This window comes from Nycticebus coucang, chromosome 5 (genome assembly GCF_027406575.1).
Source record: "Nycticebus coucang isolate mNycCou1 chromosome 5, mNycCou1.pri, whole genome shotgun sequence".
Taxonomy (NCBI): Eukaryota; Metazoa; Chordata; class Mammalia; order Primates; family Lorisidae; genus Nycticebus; species Nycticebus coucang.
The window spans coordinates 45102294-45124208 of NC_069784.1; the positions used below are offsets into that span (position 1 = coordinate 45102294).

General features: G+C 38.5%; 1 protein-coding gene and 1 non-coding gene across 5 annotated transcripts in view; both read right to left on the reverse strand.

Annotated features, from left to right (window-relative positions):
* Positions 1-78: 78 nt before the first annotated feature.
* CSDE1 (cold shock domain containing E1) overlaps positions 79-21915 on the reverse strand; it is a 37830-nt gene continuing 15993 nt past the window's right edge. For 2 of the 4 annotated variants that reach the window (XM_053591737.1, XM_053591735.1), the window contains 18 exons: positions 21559-21757; positions 20412-20521; positions 19915-20007; positions 19186-19283; positions 16759-16840; positions 16313-16441; positions 16072-16197; positions 15147-15359; positions 13741-13881; positions 13485-13649; positions 10380-10487; positions 9078-9253; positions 8072-8184; positions 7543-7662; positions 3642-3820; positions 2414-2577; positions 1740-1872; positions 79-1399 (listed from right to left, as the gene is read on the reverse strand). In XM_053591737.1, coding sequence (XP_053447712.1) covers positions 1352-1399; positions 1740-1872; positions 2414-2577; positions 3642-3820; positions 7543-7662; positions 8072-8184; positions 9078-9253; positions 10380-10487; positions 13485-13649; positions 13741-13881; positions 15147-15359; positions 16072-16197; positions 16313-16441; positions 16759-16840; positions 19186-19283; positions 19915-20007; positions 20412-20521; positions 21559-21757 — 2397 coding nt within the window. In that variant the 3' untranslated portion in view covers positions 79-1351. The remainder of the gene's footprint in view (positions 1400-1739; positions 1873-2413; positions 2578-3641; positions 3821-7542; positions 7663-8071; positions 8185-9077; positions 9254-10379; positions 10488-13484; positions 13650-13740; positions 13882-15146; positions 15360-16071; positions 16198-16312; positions 16442-16758; positions 16841-19185; positions 19284-19914; positions 20008-20411; positions 20522-21558; positions 21758-21915) is intronic. The other 2 variants (XM_053591738.1, XM_053591736.1) reach the window with 1 other exon arrangement.
* Positions 12319-12420, reverse strand: LOC128586968 (U6 spliceosomal RNA). The gene has a single exon (XR_008380419.1). It is a non-coding gene; the product is annotated as a U6 spliceosomal RNA (small nuclear RNA).

The following is a 21915-nucleotide window of genomic DNA, read 5'->3' on the forward strand; positions in this document are numbered from 1 at the left end:
CCTAGGAGTCGCGCGTTAGGCCGCACCCAGACCCGCCCCTCCCACACGGGACGTTTCAATAATGAAGGCGCTAGGTGCTAGTGTCTCAAAAATCAGTAAAACTTTATTCGCTTCCATTCTTTCGCCATTAACAGAAAACTGGAGAAAGCAAAAATGTTTTGTGTTTACAAAGATAAACGGCCTCTTTACCCAGAGATCAAAACCTCAAACGACAAGGAGGAAGATAAAAGCGCCCTCCCCCCACATCCCCTGAGCTGACCCATGTCATCTTAGACAAAGCCTTCATTCAGTCCACTGGCCAGGGACCCTATATATGGCCAATTCAAGATGAGGGCCAAGAAAGCAGACCCATCCGTTCCCGTGATATAAAGTCGAACAAAAGCTACACCAAGGGTCAAGTGTCTGTATTTTACAGGACACAGGAACCAGGCGGCTACAAAAAAAACAAGATTCGTTTCAGGCACAACTTTTTTATTTTTTTTGTTTTGTTTTTAAATCAGTAAAAGAAACTGGGTCCTAGAAGCTGCAGTGATCTAAGCAGCAGCAAGTTTGTGCATTCAATTTTTTTGTTTTTGTTTAAATACCTTTAATTGTCACACTGCTGGCAAACCTCATTTGCATGAAATTCTGCACCATACATACTAGTTGTAGTAAAGTTACCCCCCATCCCAGAAAAAAAAAAAAAAAAAAAAAAAAAACACTACTCTGGAAGATAATTTTCACTGAAATCTAACCAAACTTTGTTAAGTGGATTGTGACAAGATTATAAATGATATGAAAAATAACATTTTAACATTTGGCCACCAACTTTAAGAAAATGGTTTGCCTATACAAATTTTTGTAATTTTCAAAAGGTAATATATTCTACCTTCATATGGTCCTCAGAATTAAAGCATAATGAACAGGAAAGAAAAGGAAAAGAATGCAACTGAGTGCTACGGCAGAACATCTTGCCAGAAGTAATTAATGAAGGTAGAGTATATGCTAAATACCAAGTGCAGAATTTCATAGGGCCAACAAGATAACAGTCTATATTTTCACTTACACACGCGAAGTGGATTTTGCAATTACCAGTTGCGTTAAATGCACCAAATAAAGCTCCTAAAATTGATACTATAAGGCGCCACCTTAAGTTTTCCAGGCTGCAACTGTGCATAATTTTAAAATGGTTTTCTTAAATTTATTTATTTTTTTAAACATAACACGAGGAAGGTGTTAAAACTGGTGTAATAGCTCAATAGAATAAGTATTCCAGATTTTGGGAGGGATGAAGAGGGAGATATTCAGAACCCTTCACCAGAATCCCCCCAACTTGATCATAGTGGATTAATGATGTGCTTTGTGGATGTGGTTAGTCAATGACACCAGCTTGACGGATCTTTCTTTCTGCACCAAATCCCTGTGAAGAGATGAAACTGAAGTTAATGACTTGGTACGTGAAAATCACAGAACGCCCACCTATTCCAAAATGAATTACAGAAGTACTACCAGTTCTTTCCTAGAGGAGGAAATCTATAGTAAACCCTCCCGCCTAAGCTTTGTACAAAGTTGCATGAAAAGCAAGAAATGCGCTTGTTACTGTAAACAACTGTTATGTTATGGGTGGGGAAGTGCTAACCAGCTACAACCAATATCGAAATTCCTTGCTCATCAAGCTCTTTAACCTATGTTGAAGAAGGATTTCAAATTTTATGTTGGTCTCTCAGTTGGCTTCCCCCAATCCTTGTATGGCCTCATACCATTGAGTTATCTGGTCCCCTTGGCTGACGAAGAACCATTAGGCGAGGAGCACTGGCATCATCCAGGGTAATGTTCTTCAAGCGACTGACCAACCTATCAGGTCTAGGAGCTGCAACAGCTTTGGGGCCTTCACTGTAATAAAGTCAAGAAGTGAGAAGCAGGGCGACGCCTGTGGCTCAAGGAGTAGGGCGCTGGTCCCATATGCTGGAGGTGGCGGGTTCAAACCCAGCCCCGGCCAAAAATCACAAAAAAAAAAAAAAAAAAAAAAAAAGAAGTGAAAAGCAGCAACACTTGCTGGGAAGAAAGCAAGCACTTGCAAAGGAGTGTTTCTACCTAACTTCTCAAATGACTCACTTTTAATGAGGGGAACTTGGGTCAACTAGAGAGCTAGAAAGACAAGACAGGCAAGTTTGTTTATATAATTTCCCCAACTCAGAAGTTAACAGCTGTGTAGGAACTGGAAGAAACATTTGGGTGAGGGTCAACCCTAGACTTGTCTGCAACTAGGGAAACCAGTCCCACAGATGCATATTAACAGGTAGCAGATGTGAAAAACCTTAGAAAAGTGAAATATGAAGAAACAGTTCCAGAGATTCCCAGCTCCTTTCTGAGATTTAAAAAAAACAACAAAACCAACAGAGTTGTTGGTCCAATCCAACATAACAAAACTCACCAGACTCGCCAAACATTACAGGCGCTGCACTTGCCCGTGCGCTGATTAAGAATCACTGAGAACTCCACCTCATCTCCTGCCTGTAGCTCAATGCCATCCTGAACTTCTTTCACATGGAAAAAGAGCTTCTTGCTATCTCCTACTTCATAGTTAATGAAGCCAAACTGGAAAAGAAAAAAAGTTTGCTAAAGAGAGGACAAGCCACAGAGAAAAAACACCATACTCTGAATGAAACACAATGCCTGAGACTAACTAAAAGGATTTAGAAAACATGGTATTGATGTTGATGGTCCAATCTATGTGGCAAAATGTGTCAAGACAGAAACATGTCTTTGAAGTCGCCACCATTTGATGCATCACAAGCTTGACTCAAAGAAGAAAGGTTGCCTTGTTCGTTCATATTATGAAATGGTTTTTGAATTAAGCAAAATCATCATGGAGATGTTATTTGAAAATTTATGTTTTGATCCCTTCTAAAATTATTAAGTTGGGATATGGTATTATAGGAAACAGCCATACAAAATGTTATATTTTCTGTACTGATGTTGAAGAATGTTCTGAGGACTTAGAGGGATTTCCCTGAGAGCTCAGTACTCACTTGAGTTTTCTGTCCTAAACTTATTTTGTGAACACTTCAAAACATGGTTTCAGTGTTGGTATAGTCTGCAGAAGAAATTCTGAGCAAAGGTATAAAAAAAATGTTTAGTTCTATTCTGGAAATCTGTTCCCAAATTTATTTTCCCCCATTATGTAAACATATATGTGCTAGTAATTTTTTTTCTTTTCATGTAAAAAAGGAAAGGGGGTAAAGTAGAAATAAAAACCAATGAACGCTGGCTAGGCGCCTATGGCTCAAGCGGCTAAGGCTCCAGCCACAGACACCTGAGCTGGCGGGTTTGAATCCAGCCCAAGCCCAACAAACAACAATGATGGCTGCAACCAAAAAATAGCCAGGTGTTATGGCGGGTGCCTGTGGTCCCAGCTACTTGGGAGGTGGAGGCAGAAGACTCGCTTGAGCCTAGGAGTTGAAGATTGCTGTGAGATGTGATGCCATGGCACTCTAACCCAGGGGGACATCTTGAGGCTCTGTCTCAAAAAACAAAACAAAACAAAACAAAACAAAACAAAACAACCAAATGAACGCTGATGGTTCTGTTGTCCCTTGGCACAACAATTTTAAGGTTTGGTTTACCAAATCATAAAAAGGATCAAATTTAGATGCACTCACCTGATCTTTCACACACTCCACTGTGGCCCTACGCAGGGGTGTGATGTTGTAGGCCATAGTCTGTGCATTTTGGCCCAGGACACACAACTGGAACTTGACACTCTCCCCTTTCTGCAGGCAATCCCCTTTGTTGGCCATCCCAACTATGCCAAATGGATAGACCTCACCTTTCATATCCCCTATAAGAAGAAACAGATACAAAGTCTAAAAGCTAGTATTTCATGTTAGTCTTCTGCTAATGATCCCAAGTTTATGAATATAGTTGCTAAAAACAGGTTAACCAAAAAATGTATTTTTTAATCTGAGAGGTTTCACTTTAAAGCATAAATGAAAGCCAGGTATGGTGGCTTATGCCTGTAATCCTAGCACTTGGGAGGCTGAGGTGGGTGGATTGCCTGCGCTCCCAGGTTCAAGACCAGCCTGAGACAGAGTGAGACCCTGTCTCTGAAAAATACCAGGGCGTTGTGGTCCCAGCTACATGGGAGGCTGAGGCAAATGGATCACCTGAACCCAAGAGTTTTGAGATTGCTGTAAGCTAACACACCACAGCACTCAACAAAGGGTGACCAAGTGAGACTCGTCTCAAAAAAGTAGCATAAATGAAACCCTAAATGTTAATTTAAATACTACCAGGCCAGGAAACAAACGAGAACTTGGTAGCTCATTACTACCTTATTAGCTAATGAAAAATTTAAAGCTGCATTTATAAATTTAAAAAACAACACTTATCACTTGCAATCCCATTATCTAACTTATAAATAAATGCTATGAGCTGCTAATATTATCCATGCAACTATCTTCTTCCCAAGTTCACAAGATGAGCCAATCAGCCATCAATATTTCTGCTGGGCAATAAACAACTAGCCAAGCACAGTCAAAAAGAATGTAGATAAATTTGACATCTTTGTTCTGATTCTGGCTCCCTCAATCTAATGGGGTTTCTCCTAGATCAGGACTCACAACCCATCCGGTCTCTGTCACTACTACTCAACTCAGCCATTGTAGTGAGAAAGCAACCAAAGACAAATATGTAAATAAATGGTGGTGGCTGTTTTTTGTTTGCTTTTTTTTTTTTTGTGAGACAGAGTCTCATTTTGTCACCCTTTGTAGAGTGCCACGGTATCACAGCTCACAGCAACCTTAAACTCTTGGGCTCAAGTGATCCCCTGTCTCAGCTGCCTGAGTAGCTAGGACTACAGGTGCCTGCCACAATGCCAGGCTATTTTTAAGAGATAGGGTCTCAATTTTACTCAAGCTGGTCTCAAACTCCAAGCTCAGGCAATCTACCTGCCTTGGCCACCCAGTGCTAGGATTACAGGCGTGAGCCACCTCGCCTGGCCATCGTGGCTGTTTAAATAAAGTTTCATTTACAAAAACAGGCCACCATGTTTGCTGAGCTCTGCCTTATAGTAAAAAACTGCCTGGAGGACAATGAAGGCAACAGATAAAAAATGGGACAAACAGGGCGGTGCCTGTGGCTCAGTGGGTAAAGTGCTGGCCCCATATTCGGGTTCAAGCCCAGCCTCGGCCAAACTGCAACAAAATATAGCCAGGTGTTGTGGAGGGTGCCTGTAGTCCCAGCTACTCGGAAGGCTGAGGCAAGAGAATTGCTTAAGCCCAAGGAGTTGGAGGTGTGATGCCATAGCATTCTACCAAGGGTTAATAAGTGAGACTCTGTCTCACCCAAAACCCTCCCCCCCCCCAAAAAAAAAAAGGCGGGGGGCAAACAGTTCAACTGCTTTGCTTATCAATTCAGTACCCAGGTGAATCCACAGAAACAAAAGTAGAAAAAAATTAGAAAAATGTCACGCAGGAGGTGGAAGCTTCAGAACTGAAAACACTTAACCATCCCTCTGATGTTTATAAAGTGAAGATTTTTAAAAAACGCAGGAACCAAAAACTTAGAGGAGGTGATTCCAACAGATCAAGTCATGCAGAGGGCTATTAGGCTGTTAGCTGGTCTGACCTTGTGGCATTAACAGTAACTGCCATTTATTAAACACTTACACTGATCCACACTTTATAGAACCTTCTAAGATTGAAGTTAACATTTCAAAGATAAAGAAATCGAGCTAGCAAAGACTTAAGTGATTTGCTTAAGATTACACAACGAGAGGGGTATCCAGCTCCAAAGTCTTATACTGAGTTACAGTTGTGTTTCTAAATAAAAGAATTAGTTCTTGCCACCAAATGGGAAAATGTGATCTGTCTAGTCCCAGAACACTCTAGAGATGCCTCAATTTTCTTTTTCAACGAAATCCTTGTCCTTAACTATATCCTACAGCCAGTATTAGTGGACCAGAGGGTGGGGGGTGCAAAAGGAAGTAGAATCAGCATCTTTTGAGTAAATGGGACAGGCAACTGGATATTACCTCATGAGTTAAAGTTAGCAGCCCATACTCCGGTGACCTTTTTTTAGGGAGTGACATCATCTTGGCATTAGCTTAACAGACTGACCTGCTATAAAGTCAATTCATTTAGAAATGGAGACAGGGAGTAGCAGTTTTATACAAAACAGGAATTCTAAGAACTCCATGTTGTGAAGGAATAAGGTTATCACGGTTCATTTCCGTCTCCCAAACAACCTGTTTTTCCCTTTATTATGTTCTCTCCAATAGGTAAATGATACAAGGACTCATTCTGTTGTAAAGCCAAGCCATCATCTTTGGCTGAAATATTTAAACCCTTTCATCTATTCCTCCATTAGGTAATTCTGCTATCCTACCCTCCAGGTCCCTCTTATTTCTACTGAAAACTTATTTTATGCATACAGAAAGTTGGTCTTTCTGATGGTAACTGTTATGGGAAATAATGGCACTGACACTCTGTAAATTCTTAAAGATGGGGGGGGGGGAAGAAGTAAAAAATATAGGGAGTCTTGGCCTGGAGATAGGAAGCAGGACCCCCTAATAGAACTCTCTTTGAAAGAAATAAAGTTATAAGAAGCTGGGCGGCGCCTGTGGCTCAGTTGGTAAGGCGCCAGCCCCATATACTGAGGGTGGTGGGTTCAAACCCGACCCTGGCCAAACTGCAACCAAAAAATAGCCGGGCGTTGTGGCTGGCGCCTGTAGTCCCAGCTACTCGGGAGGCTGAGGGAAGAGAATCGCTTAAGCCCCGGAGTTGGAGGTTGCTGTGAGCTGTGTGAAGCCACGGCACTCTACCGAGGGCCATAAAGTGACACTCTGTCTCTACAAAAAAAAAAAAAAAAAAAAGAAAGAAAGAAAGAAAGTTATAAGAAGCAAAAATATTTATAAGACTAAATGGTTACTAATATATTGTAATGGCTGGTTTCCTTTACCAGTGATTAGAGAAAAAGGTGAACACTTGATTATCACATTCAACATTAAATGCTTTATTTTAATATGCGATTTGTTCTCTAGTTCAATATAACTCAGTTGCTCATTTATCAGTCATATGCTTACATAGCAATTTTTGGTTTACAATTTAAACCCAAGCTGACCCCATTTCCAAAGGGTACAAAAATAGGGCGGCACCTGTGGCTCAATCAGTAAGGCGCCGGCCCCATATACCGAGGGTGGCGGGTTCAAACCCGGCCCCGGCTGAACTGCAACTAAAAAAAATAGCTGGGCATTGTGGCGGGCGCCTGTAGTCCCAGCTACTCGGGAGGCTGAGGCAAGAGAATCACTTAAGCCCAGGAGCTGGAGGTTGCTGTTGAGCTGTGATGCCACAGCACTTTACCTAGGGCCATAAAGTGAGACTCTGTCTCTACAAAAAAAAAAAAAAAAAGGGTACAAAAATAAAGTAACTCTTTTCCTCTGCTTAGTTTTCCTTAACTTGGTTTTTAAAAAACCTGAAAACAACTGTAGTGAACACCGTATTTTACAACCTCAAAAGTGCTCATCTGAAGGTACGACAAATTTCAAACAAGGGATGATCTTACCCTCCTCCACAATCTCAATCATTCCTTGGTATTCTGTCTGTGTTGGATCAACACTCCTCAGGGGACGAATGACTTTGCCAGAGTAGATGGTGGGATCAGCTTCCTCAGTAATACCATTCACTACGAAACATAAACATGTATACTTCTCACTCAATAGCTTTGTTCACACACAGTGGGCTGGTTGCCTGCTATCCTGAAATTGGGCAGGGAACCTGAAGCCAAGTTCTATTCCTAGAACCGCCATTTGACCTTAAACACGTCTGGTGTCCTAAAAGTTGCCATATGTGGGGAAAATGGAAAATGGAAAATTGTAGCCAAAGACTCTTTTGTTATAAAATACTTATTACAAAATTTTATAAAATAAAGAACTTGCACTTGTAACAAGCAGCCAGGTAACGCTGATCTGCAGATCACACACCTGAGAACAACTGATGTAAAACAACTGGGCCTCATTTGTTCCCTGTTCCATCCTCTCCCTTATCTCCTACTCAAAGCATAGATTGGATAAGTAGAGGTTACAATTCATTACCTGAATGTGTTTTGTTCACTTTTTCTGCACTGACTTTATTGCCTTTGCCTTTGGACAAGCTGTACTCGACCATGTCCCCCAGTTCCAGGCTATCAACATCACCAGAGAACTCACTAAAGGGAAAGGAAATGACATTTAAATAAACATCACTACAAAATACAGTAGCAAGTAGCATTTCTTTCTTCTGTAACATTCACAGCATGCTTATATATGTTAGGCAGCATTTTAAGTGCTTTAAAATGTATTCAGTAAGTACTGATTCATTTAATCCTCAAAAACACCCTATGAAGAGGTACCAATATCCCTGCCTCATAATAATCAAACTAAGAAACCAAGAGGTTAATTCATTTAATAAATGTTTCACAAGTACTGAGTGGCAGAGCCTGAATTTAAAACTGAACCATCTGGTTCTAAGAGAACATGCTCTTAACCACTATGCTATATTATATGCCAAATGCACAACTCTCTAGTATAAACATATAAACAACAATATTCCTTAAAGAAGCTCCTACCCCCAATGTTCAAAGACAGAGCACAGGCCTTTATATGTCTTTTGGCCGTATGTTCTCCATAAAGAGGTAGATGATTAACTTTAGTCTATACCTTGCCATAATTCCCCCAATATGAGATCTGTGATGCAAAAATATAACCAATCGACATTCAATGTTTTTGACTGTAACAGAAAACAATGGATAGTAAGCTAGCTGTAAGTTCTTTCTTTCTTTTCCTTTTTTTTTTAAAAAGAGACAGAGTTGCTCTTTATCACCCTAGGTAGAGTGCCGTGGTGTCAAAGCTCACAGCAACCTTCAACTCCTGGGCTTGGGCAATTCTCTTGCCTTAGCCTCCTGAGTAGCTGGGACTACAGACGCCTGCCACAACACCCAGCTATTTTTTTTGTTGCAGTTTGGCTAGGGACAGGTTCAAACCTGCCACCCTCAGTATATGGGGCTGGTGCCCTACCCACTGAGCCACAGGCGCTGCCCATGTTCTAAAAGGAATTCCTTACCTGTAATGGAAAAAGATTTCCTTATCATGATTGGCTGTTTCAATAAATCCAAAATTATCCTTCAGAGTTGCCACATAACCCAAGAGCCTCTTGGAGTTGGAATTACGACCTAAAAGTCGTACACAAGTTGCAATTTGCTGTCCAGGCCTCTGTTTGTCACTAATACTAAATTCAACCTGTGAAAAATAAGGATGCTTATTAATAACAACATATCACTTCCACACCAAACTCCTAACTCTGAAAATGAGACCTATTACTCCCTCAGACCATGCTTTTAACTCCAAATATCTAGTGATTACTTCAAAGAAATACATTTTTACCAAAACTAACACGTCTGTCTCATTCCACTTTTCATAAAGGATCAAGTTTTGTCTTTTAGTGTCTATTCCTTACAGATTCTTCATTTCTCTAAAGAAAGGCTCTATCTGAAAAGCAAGACATTGTAAGTATGATTAAAAAAAAAAAGAAAGAAAAAAAAGGAACAGCAATGTAAAATCTGCTACCTTTGATGTTTCAGTAATTGTTTTAACTTTCTTATTGATATTTTTAATTTTATTGAAGCATCTAATGCTTAAATATTGGTCCTTCAAAGAGCTTGCTAGATACTGTTTTAATTTAACAAGTTGCTTTTTTTTTTTTTTTGTAGAGACAGAGTCTCACTTTATGGCCCTCGGTAGAGTGCCGTGGCCTCACACAGCTCACAGCAACCTCCAACTCCTGGGCTTAAGCGATTCTCTTGCCTCAGCCTCCCGAGCAGCTGGGACCACAGGCGCCCGCCACAACGCCCGGCTATTTTTTGGTTGCAGTTTGGCCGGGGCCCGGTTTGAACCCGCCACCCTCGGCATATGGGGCCAGCGCCCTACCGACTGAGCCACAGGCGCCGCCCAACATGCTGCTTTTAAATGGTTAAAATGTTCACTAATTAGGGCGGCGCCTGTGGCTCAGTGAGTAGGGCGCCGGCGCCATATGCCGAGGGTGGCGGGTTCAAACCCAGCTCCGGCCAAATTGCAACAAAAAAATAGCCGGGCGTTGTGGCAGGCGCCTGTAGTCCCAGCTGCTCGGGAGGCTGAGGCAAGAGAATCGCGTAAGCCCAAGAGTTAGAGGTTGCTGTGAGCTGTGTGATGCCACGGCACTCTACCTGAGGGTGGTATGTGAGACTCTTGTCTCTACAAAAAAAAAAAAAAAAAATGTTCACTAATTATGCTTTAGCAGAACTTGATAAAATTTTAAGAACCCATGCTGCAGGACTGATGATTAAGATGACAACTTTTAACCCATTCTCAAATAAACAAATGATCTTGCCTTATCTCCTATCTGAGGAGAAGTAGATCCTTCCACATCCTTGGCTTGAAAAGCGATAGTCAGTTTCACCCCACAATCATCATAAGCAATAATGCCATCCTCAGCCTCCTAAAAAGGGAGATAAAGTTAGAATACAAAGAAAACAATCTCAAGAACAAAGAAAGAATTTAAGCAACTATCTTCTAGATCCTAAAGGTAAACACTTGGTTTAGTACAAGAAATGTTCTTATTCTAGGGCTCTTTAACAATAACAAAGCATTTATATGAATAAAGGTGGTCTTGCCTTAACCCAAGACTGGCTTAGTCGCCAACAACAGGTCTTTTAATAGTCTTAAGAATCAAATTTTTGCTATTGAGGAGGGAAAGTTTACTGAAACTTTTCAAATTATCTATTTTATGATCCTCATAGCAAATCAGAAATCAAACTAGGTATGGTATTTCCAACGGGGTGAAAATTCTATAGGGCAAGAAGCTTTAGCATCCTCTGAAGAAGGAATAAAAGTGTCCTCCTTAGTACTTTTGTATCCCACAGTACACTGAATGTTACTGAATGTTATTTTGTACATACTCTCAATCAACATACTCACCAAATTCAAAAGAACTTAATTTGATATAGGATCTAGTGTAATTCAGAGCACTTGATACAAAGTAGGTGATTAAGTTCTGATATACCAGCATTTCCACAATAACACTTAAATTGTCTAAGAGTTCTTTAAAAGTTTAGATCTAGACCATTTTTCCCCTTCTGACATTTGTAACTCCTTTTGTAATTGCTATGTAACACTTAGTGAACATTTACAACATACCAGGCATTATACATGATCAAATTTAATGTTATGACAAAATCATCTCCATAGTTAACTCTTACCCCTTCATTTTACACCTTAGAAAAGTCTTAGGACATTAAATAAACTTGGCCAATGTTACAAAAGCAAGCACAAAATGATCCAGAGAATGTGAGTTTGGTTAAGTGAGGAGCAATGACGTCAGTTAATTCAGATCTGACTTCAATGGCATCAACACTTTTGCAAGTCAACCAAACTCAAAATCTCAGAATTCACCTTTTGCTCTCAACCTTCTTGTAGCCATCAAGTTTAATATCCAGTCAACATCTGACAATATACCACACATCAAATATGTTAAATAGAGGTTAAGACAATTCCTGCTCCCCAGGAACCAGTCAGTAGGAGACAAGATATATAAACAGGGAAGTGTAAATATACTGTGATAAGTACAATGACAGAACTTATTAAAACATAGTGTTGATCTAAGAAAAAGAAAGTATTAAGGACAGAAAAAAATCTCACACAAGGGCTATCTTGATCAAGCCAAAAAACAAGGCGTTCTGAGTTAAAAGCCATCGCAGGCCAGGCATGGTGGCTCACACATATAATCCTACCACTCTGGGAGGCCAAGGCTGGTGGATTACCCCAGCGTAAGCAAAAGCAAAGACTGTCTCTACTAAAAATAGAAAAACTAGCCAGGCATTGTGGAGGGTGCTTATAGTCCCAGCTAAGGTAAGAGGATCACTTGGGCTTTGAGGTTGCTATGAGCTACGATGATACCATAGCACTCTACCCAGGGTGACAGAGGGAGACCCTGTATCCTGCCCCCGCCCCCAAAGCCATTACAAACAACTTTGCTGAAATTTATTTTTATTGCTGTTGTTAATAGTACCATCTATCACGTGTGAAATTCCTTCTGTGAGTTAGGCATTGTGAGGACATTTTAAACTAAATGAGAATCATTTTTCAAGTTTAAGCTCAGAGATGAAGTGATTTCTCAAACTATAAATAAGTATTAAGATGCAATCTTTGCTCTTTCTGGCTCACAAATAGTTATTTTAAAATTACATGACTTTCTAGTATCTCTCTTATGTACCCTCATTTATCTATATCCATTATCTCTGCCTCTAGTTCAAGGACTACTTTAACTTTTTTAAAATATGGAATGCTTCCAGTTTGTATGTCACCCTTGCACAGGAGCCATGCTAATCTCTGTATCATTTTGATTTTAGTACATGTGCCGCTGAAGTGAGCACTAGACAGATCGCCTTAACTTTTTGGGGGTGGGGGGGCTGGGTTTGAACCTGCCACCTTTGGCATATGGGGCCGGCGCCCTACTCCTTTGAGCCACAGGCGCCGCCTGGCCTTAACTTTTAAGTGATTTCCTATGAATCTTTTTCATCTTTTGTTGTTTCTTCACCCCATTCAAGCTTCATACTACCACCATTACCCTTCCTGAAGCACACAGCTGATGTCTTCCAACAGAAATCTTTTTATTGTGTATAGAATAAGGCCTAAATTCTTTAAGAGTAGCAATAAACATCCTCTCAGTCTAGCTGTAGTCCAATTTTTCATCTGTATTTCCCCTATCCCCCCAACCAAACAAAACCCCCCAACACTTCCTCTCAAACTAGTTGCTGCTTTCTAAAGCCTGAATTTTTCTCATCTGTATCTTTACCCTGAGGTATGCTTTCCCATCTCCGCCTACTAAGTGCCAATACCTTAGTGAAACCCTCCCTAAGATGCTGCCAGTTAAGATTTTCACCAGAGCGTTCACATTGACCTTCAATGGCATTTTGTATCCGTTTTGAATTACTTCTATACAAGTTTCTCAATTTGTCATTTTATTGTGCACATAAGCCATCTTAGACATCTTTTTACTTCCTATGCTATGAATTTTTCAATAAATGGATTCTAAGAGTATGAGCTGAGTCCACCCAACTCAAGGTTTTAAACTGCTTGAAAGACAAGTACTGTCATTTTAATTAAGTGGTTCTCAACTGGGGGCAAGTTTGCCTTCCAGGGGACATTTGGCAATGTCTGGAGACGCTTTGAGCTGTTGCACTGGAAAGTGAAGACACTGGCCTCTAGTAGATAAAGGGCCAAGGATGGTAGCTACTAACTACCTCAACAGCCATAGCAAAGAATTATTCATCCCAAAATGTCAACTGAAGTTAAGAAATCTTGCTTTGATTAGTTTATTATTAACATAGAGCATTCCAAAAGAGACAAACTCATTGTGCAGGCTACATTATTATAAGCCTTTAAGCAAAAGAGGAATAAAAAGCTACAAAATTCATATTAATCATGTAAAACTTACCTTCTCTTTGCCTTTATTTGGGCTAGTGGTTTTAGGATTGGAGAAAGTGGCTTCTTTTTCTACAGTGCCCAGAAAACGATGATCTGAATGGGAATGGAATGAAACCGTGCCCTTGGGAAGTTTTTTAATCCTAATAGCATGATTTCTTTGGGCAGAGAGCATATCCTACAAATGATAAAAACAAAATTAACTTAGAACTGAAAAGGGAAGCATCGGGAAATGTTCTTCCCAAATACTTTTCTCAAAAAATACTCACAGGAACCACAGTAAACTCCACTTCATCTGCAATATGGAGCTGGTTCCCATCTAGAATTTCACTGAAGTGGAAGAACATACGAGCATCACGATCCACACACTTGATGAAACCAAAACCATCTCTCATGGCGGCAATCACACCCTGAAACCCAAATGATATTTTCACTGGCTATGAAGGCTGTCAAGTCATTATTCAAGTTTGGAAGCACCATCAAGTTAAATTCATTAGGAATTTTCTCTATTAACGACCCCAATGCTATATACCCACGTACAGTTGTACTTTCTTCCATTTAAACACAAACTCACTGATTTCAATGAAGTAATTTAACCTTAGCAATTTTCTGAGACTCCTTAGTTGCTACTCCCTGGCGAATATGCATTAGAAAAGGTTACCATGCTTGAATGTAAACACATCATACAATGTATTTAATGGAATCTTAATAATATTACTTCTAGAAATTACAATGCTTTTACAGACTCAACACTTCAAAACAGACAACAAATGCAACTCTCTAATTTCTACCTGAAAAATATTTATGAATTGAGGCATAGGAAGGACTTAGATTTAGGTCTGAGGCCGGGCATGGTGGCTTATACTTGTAATCCCAGCACTCTGTCATGAGTTTGAGACCAGTCTGAACTAGAGCAAGACCCATCTCTAAAAACAGCCAGGCGTTGTGACAGGCGCATGTAGTCCCAGCTACTCAGGAGGCTGAGGCAAGAGGAGCACCTGAGCCCATGAGTTTCAGGTTGCTGTGATGCCATAGCACAATACTGAGGGCTACAAAGTAAGACTCTGCCTCAAAAAAGAAAATAAAATTAAAATTAAATTAAAATAAATTAAAATTGCACATTCAGAACTCCAAACTTTTACAGTTAAAAGTACATTGTAAATGTCAAATATCAGTTCTTAAAAGGCAAAGTTTAAAAAAAATTACAAAAATTCCTGGCTTACTGTACCCTCAATGAATCCCCAACAATTCAAAGAAAAAAATACAAAAATTACATTAAATGTAGCCAGGTCCTCTGACAGTGAATTATAATGTACAAGATATGATCTCAGAATTAAATGTATATTATGCCTGAGAAAGTTAGTTCACGAGAACAGTTTATAAAATATGTTTGGGAAATAATTCTAGTTAAAGTGTCACTCCTGGACATATAGCTATCAATACCTTAGTAATCCTCCTGGCCAGATTTCCATTCTAAAACTTTGTCATTTACATTTCCAAGATAACTGCCAGAGATACACGTCAAACCCTGACTTACTTAAATGTCTATGGTTCTTAACCATCTTAAATTAACTGCCCAATATGGTCACTAAATTGCAAAAATTTTCAATTTAGTAGCACAAACTTTACTACTATCCACCCTTTAGCTACATATCCAATAACAACCAACACTTACCATTTCTCTGGCTTCATTAGTGAACTGAAATGTATTTGATAGAACTTCTATATTGGTTGCGCGTTCTAATTTGTCACGTCGGTCTGTTGAAATATTAAACCTAACATGGTCACCTTCCAGCAGGGTCACCTTGGATTTTGTATCTTTGTCTCCAAAGGGAAGTTCTTTAGGAATCACAAAGTCAACTTTGATGCGTCCTGGCAATGGGTCATTCTGATGAGAAGGAAAAACGATTTTAGCTGGAGATTTCTCATCCTTCCTAGTTCTAAGTCAAACAAGAAGAACACATAGCAAACCCATGTTATTTATAATAGATAGTTCCCTGAAGGGAAAAAAAGGTGTTGACAATATCAGTCCAATGTGAGAGCTTCACATTCTAGGGTCACATGATACAACCATAAAAATCACAGTCTTACAGTTAAGACCATGTATTCCGATTTAGGAGATTTAAGGAACTTCCTCAACAATTAGACTACTCATGTCCTCATCTTCCCCACAAAAGAAACAAATCTGGGAGGTTAAGGTGGGGAGAAATCAGAGAGGAGGAAATGAATGTATACCCAAACTGCAGTCTAATCCAGTCAGGTTTTTTCCAATTTAACCACCATTTTTTTCTTCTGGCTTTTCCTCATCACCCACTTAACAAAAAAAAAAAAAAAAAAAATATATATATATATATATGTATATTATTACGTATATATTTTTATATTTTATATGTAATACACATATATACATACATATTTTTTTCATGAATCAGTGTTTCCTCATTTAGTTTATATAGTTTATACTAAACAGAATACATGTCAAGAGATACTTAACTGTACCACTATCACATGATCAAGTAAAATAAAATTTCAACATATCACACTGTATTACTCTATTACTGATGAGGCAAAAGGGGACTCTGCTGAAAAAGATTATTTACCTGATTTTTACTGGGTACTTTTGGGATAACTTTGGTTACAGTTCCTTCAAAATGTTCAATGCTGATATCTTCAAAAATGACTGTTCCTTGAGGCAATAGTCTGACATCTGTTGCAACTTCTTTACCCTAAATCAGAAGGGGTTGGAACAAGAGGAAATCACATAATTTGAAGTTATTTCCTAAAAATGCAAATCATTACTGATTGGAAAAGGCTTCTAAGATCAAGTTAGTCAACTCTTACATTTCTGTCCTTGATTGTGAATTCCACGTCATCTCCAGGCTGTAAGGTTTCTAGGTCACCCTTAAATTCACTATAGTGAAAGAATATCTCTTTTACAACATCACCTCTTTCAATAAAGCCAAACGCCTCCTAAAGCAAAACAAAAACACCCACCAAAAAAAGCAAGTACATTACCACTCAATGTACAAATTTATGATTGCAATTTAAAATACTATAGTCAAAATAATGTAATTTAGTAAAGTCTAATATCACCAATTAAATAGTCCATTTTAAAGAACATAATACATTAGCAACCAAGGAATTTTCAGATTATTTCTGAGGTTAACAGTGAAATATTTTTAAAGGGTAAGACAAAGAGTAAAAACAAAAAGCTCGAGTTTCAAGTAAAAGACTTAAAAGTAGTCAGAGGAAAAAAACTCAAGTTTCTCAAATGTGTTGACTCTTACCTTCATGGCACAAACTACTCCCTGACAGCGGGCTTGTTTCTTTTTCAACAGCATAATGTTACGAGCACTTACAGCACCAGTACTAGAAAGGAATAATTGGGGGGTAGGATCAAAGAAGGGCAAAAATGCACTGGTCAGTTAGGTAAGAGTCTACAGAAACTAGTTTTATGGGGCTTTGAGAATTCAGGCATTACTATGAACCAATGTAAGGTTTATGACATCTCATCCTTTTCATCTGCCTTCATATGCAAAGGACTGTTGTTCATATTTCCTACTCTTCTAAATCTGGCACAAACACACAGATCATTTTTCTCTGGGACTGTTGTTAAAAGATTTGTTTTTAGAAACTTACGCTTGGGTATCTGATGTTCTACTCTGCTTTTCTTTTTTTTTTTTTTGTAGAGACAGAGTCTCACTTTATGGCCCTCGGTAGAGTGCCGTGGCCTCACCCAGCTCACAGCAACCTCCAACTCCTGGGCTTAAGCGATTCTCTTGCCTCAGCCTCCCGAGTAGCTGGGACTACAGGCACCCACCACAACGCCCGGCTATTTTTTGGTTGCAGTTTGGCCGGGGCCAAAAAAATATGTATGTATATATGTGTATTACATATAAAATATAAAAATATATACGTAATAATACGTATATATTCACTAGCAACGAAAATAATTTTATGGTTGGGGTTCACCACAACATAACGAATTGTATTAAAGGGTCGTGGCATTAGGAAGGTTCAGAACCACTGCTTTAGAGTCAGATGGGGATTTAAATGTCTACCATTAATATTTAAAAGCTATATGAATTGAGGCAAATAACTGTCAGAAATTAGACCTGACATTTTACAGATGAAGGAACTTACCAGGTAAGGCCGTTCTGAGGATTAACAGTTAAAAGTATTTAATACAGGTGCTTGATACATACATGTAATTATGTATCAAAGAACTTAATAAAGGTAAAAAAAAAAAAAATACCCTTCTGTGGCTCCCTCCTCAAACATGAGCCCTATCTCCTTGTTTCCTACTTCATACTAAATTGAGGACTTCAGACTGAACTAATAATACCCCTAAACCTACAATTCAATCTTATTCCTCTTAGACTTGCAAGACATTAAGGTTTAAGACAAGTAGTTCCATTTATGCTCTTGGGACTGTACCTTCATATGCTATCATAAATTACACTTCAAACATTTTCTTTAACTTCTCTGCTTCTATCTTGTCCCTCCCATTTCAAAATAAAAATCTCCCCATGCTTTCTTAACTACACTTTCTTTAACAGCTTTTGCTGATGAGTTTTAAAGCTATTATTTCACGTGCATTTCTAGTTTCCACATCTCAGACCATACACATACAAGTGCCAATTTGATATCTCTATGCAAATAAACCAGACACCTCAAATAGAAATTGCCAATATAGAATTTTTCTCCTACTCAAAATTCTTTCATCTTCTCAGCCTAGTTAGTATCATTATCTGACCAGTAGACTAGGACAAAAAAATAACATTTGGAGCTCTAATTCTAATCACAACTCTATCTAATCACTTTCACTTTGTCGCCCTCAGCAGAGTGCCGTGGCTTCACAGCTCACAGCAACCTCAAACTCTTGGGTTCAAGCAATTCTCTTCCCTCAACCTCTCAAGTAGGTAGGACTACAGGGGCCTGCTTACAACACCCAGCTTTTTTTTTTTTTTGAGATGGGGTCTCGGTCTGGCTTAGGCTGGTCTCAAACTTGCCACCTTGCTTGGTCAGTAATCACTTATTAATCTTGTTGATTTTATCTTCCCAAAGTGATTTGACTTCACCCATCCCAGCCTATCTGTATTAGGCTCCCAGCTTTCATGTTAACTCTCATATCACTGTCTCTAGAGTATCCCCAACTCTCCAAAAGTCCACCATTTCCAAAGACCCAACCAATCATATTTCTTTGTTTTAAATCCTTCAAAGATTCCTATGATTATAAGAGAATACTCAAAGTTCACCTTCCTACCATCTAGTCAATTAAATCAACTCAAACTTCTATTTTCCTTTACCCACAATGCTTTTATCTCATCTTTCTACATCAGTGATTCTTAACCTGTGGGTTGCGACCCACAGGAATTGTTTTAAAGGGCCGCAGCATTAGGAAAGTTGAGTACCACTGGTCTAGATGCTACCACTCTTACCTCAAAACTTATCTCAAGCACTCTTAAATGCTTGCAAAACTTCTAATGACTTGTAGAATAGCCTCTTAAAAACTCTGACCATGTTTTAATTGCTTTCCTATTGCTGAACCCATGCATGATACCCACCGTAAAATACTTAGCTGATAATAAGAGTTTAAAAAGATCACGTAAACTATTTAGATTTACAAGTTGGGTTTTTAACTCACTTCAAATTTCTTAACATGAAAATATCAGAAGAATCACTTAGGTGGGAACATTCTTAAAAGAACTTACTGTTTATTGTTATCAATTACAAAGTTTATTTTATCTCCAGTTTCCAGCTGAACATTCCCTTCGACATCTTCAGGGGTGTAAGTCAGATAAAACACTTCCTGTGAATTAATAAGTTATTATTACTATCTTGGTAGGATGCATATTCACCGTATATTGTTAATTTACTTACTTAAATACCTCTATACTGGCATTTTAAGCCAAATTTCTTAAAATTAAATATTTTATGACAAGTTGTTTTATTCATATAAACACACACTTCCCCTCCATGATGCTGATGACTTCTGCGAGTCCACAGCTGAGCAGCAATCCAACTTCAAAAAGCTTAATACACAGAAGCATTTGCCCAGAGACTGTAGTTACATTTAAAAAAAAAAAAAAACAAAAAACAAAACAATTTTACGTAAGGCATTCCAAACAAAAAAGCTGGAGTTAGTGCTTAAAAGGAACCAGAAAAAAGATCCCCCCCCACAACCCCCAAAAAGTGATTAAAAGGAGCATTTTACCTTAATGTTCTAACTAAGGTCACACTTGGGCAAGCTAAGACACTTGGAAGTCCTATGGATTTTTCTTTTTAAATTTTTTATTACGCTGCACTTGAAGCCTCTTAGAAACCAAATCCGAAACTGATTTTAGCAACTGCAGCTTACGTTTTCTATTTTGAATTTTAAAGTACGCTTATAGATCACATGGTGGATCAGGCAAAGGTTTAAGAAAAATACACAAGTTTACCCCATTACGTTCGTAGCATACACTCCCTGTTGGACTCTGACCCAGGGCAGCTGGAGATTTACTCTCTAAGTTGTGAGGAACAGCGCACACAACCTACCAGTCAAAAAAAAAAAAAAATTTCCATTGCTAATCATTTCAGGAGCAGCACTGTGCAATATAAACTGAATTTTAATATCCTCTATACTATACACAGGGATGCATTTTAATATGATCCACAAGAGGATGCCATGCTGCCAAGTTTCAAACTTACAGTACATAAACTGTCTGTAAGTATAGACTTAAAGTTATATGTAAAAACCCAAATTGAGTCTTGACCATATTTTTATTTCGGGTCAAGAAATGCCAGTGCTTTTGAAATAATTTTAGAATAGTAATCTTTATATACTATAGCTCTCTTGCGTGCAAACTGAGGAGATGGGGGAGAATCTTCCTTTTCTAATGTGAAAGACATCCAAATGCAGGGCCCTAAGAAAACACAAAGCATCAAAGTCACTAACTTGTCCATTCATTCGTTCTTCAGGGAGGATTTCTGGTTTTATCTTCACCAGTTTAACAGCAATTGGTTTCCCAGTCCGCCGGTCAGATGATACTTCGAATTCAACATCATCTAAAATAAAAAATGTGCTGTTGGACTAATTTTTTGCAAAATGATATTCTCACTTCTAAGTTACACTTAGCACTTGAACTGCCATAGAGAAGTGGTTCTCAAAAAGTGTGATCCCTGGACTAGCAGCATCAACATCACTGAATTTGTCTTTGTAGATATGCAAATTCTTGGGCCTAAGTTCCTACTCAAAGATAAACTCTGGAGACCAAGCACAGCAATCTGTGTTTTATCAAGCCTTCCAGGTTAACTCTGATATATGGTACAATGCTTCAGATCCACTGCCTTACACCAGAATAGCAGCTCTTAGCCTTAATTTTCATTTATGCATATTAAAAATATATGAATCATAACCATCAGCAAGTTTTTTCTTAAACCTCTCTGTACCTTAGTTTCCTCATGTGTAAAATGAGAACAAGTCCTAACAAGAATGCTGTGAAAAATAGTCAAAATAACTCTCTTATAGCATGCACTTTGAGTATTTGGTACAGCGAATATTCACGTTAGTTACATGGTACTGATGTCATTTCTCAGAGATGTTTTATAAAATATACACAGAGACCTTATAACTTTAGTCCTTTAATAGGCCAAACATTTTCATATGTGAAAAGTTATTTCTACAGTGTCAGCTGAAGTGAATTTCCATATAGTCCAAATGGTGACATTCGAAATCATTTTCTTTTAGGCACTATCAAAAACAGTACTTGGTAGAATAATTTTAAGTAACATTATAATAGCTAAAATATATTTACTGGCTTAAAATCGAATACATCAACAGTAATTATTAGAGAGGACAACAATTAAATCTTCCAAGTATCTATTGTAAAAACATCTTTTAATCAATTAGTTGTTCACCCCACAAAGACACCATCACAACGGAAATTAGGAAACTGCCCATTTATACAGACATACTTCAGGGCAACTAAAAAGAAACTTATTTTTATTCTTTAAAACACTCTGGAAAACTCTCATGAAAAAGTGGATACGCCAAGAGAAATTCTGTGATTACATTTTTTAAAAAGGGAGAACGGACAGATTACCTCCTACTTTTAAGTCCTGCAGGTTGCCATTATACTGTGAACAGTGGAAGAAAAGTCTAGCTTGACGTTCTGAACACTGAATAAATCCGTAAGAGGTTAGCAGTTTTTCAATAACCCCAGTTTCACGCAGTGCTGCTGAAGTACCATTGGGGTATCCATTGTGTCCATTGTTGTGGAGAAGGTTTGGATCAAAGCTCATCTGTTTTAAAAAGAAAAAGAATTCAATATATATAGAGCTGTACATTATCTCCACAGCATACTAAATATGCTTTACAAATCACTAAATCTTCAATATAAAAAGGCAAAGAAAATAAAGGTAAAATAGAGGGAAGATCATGGGCTTTTATTACTGAAATG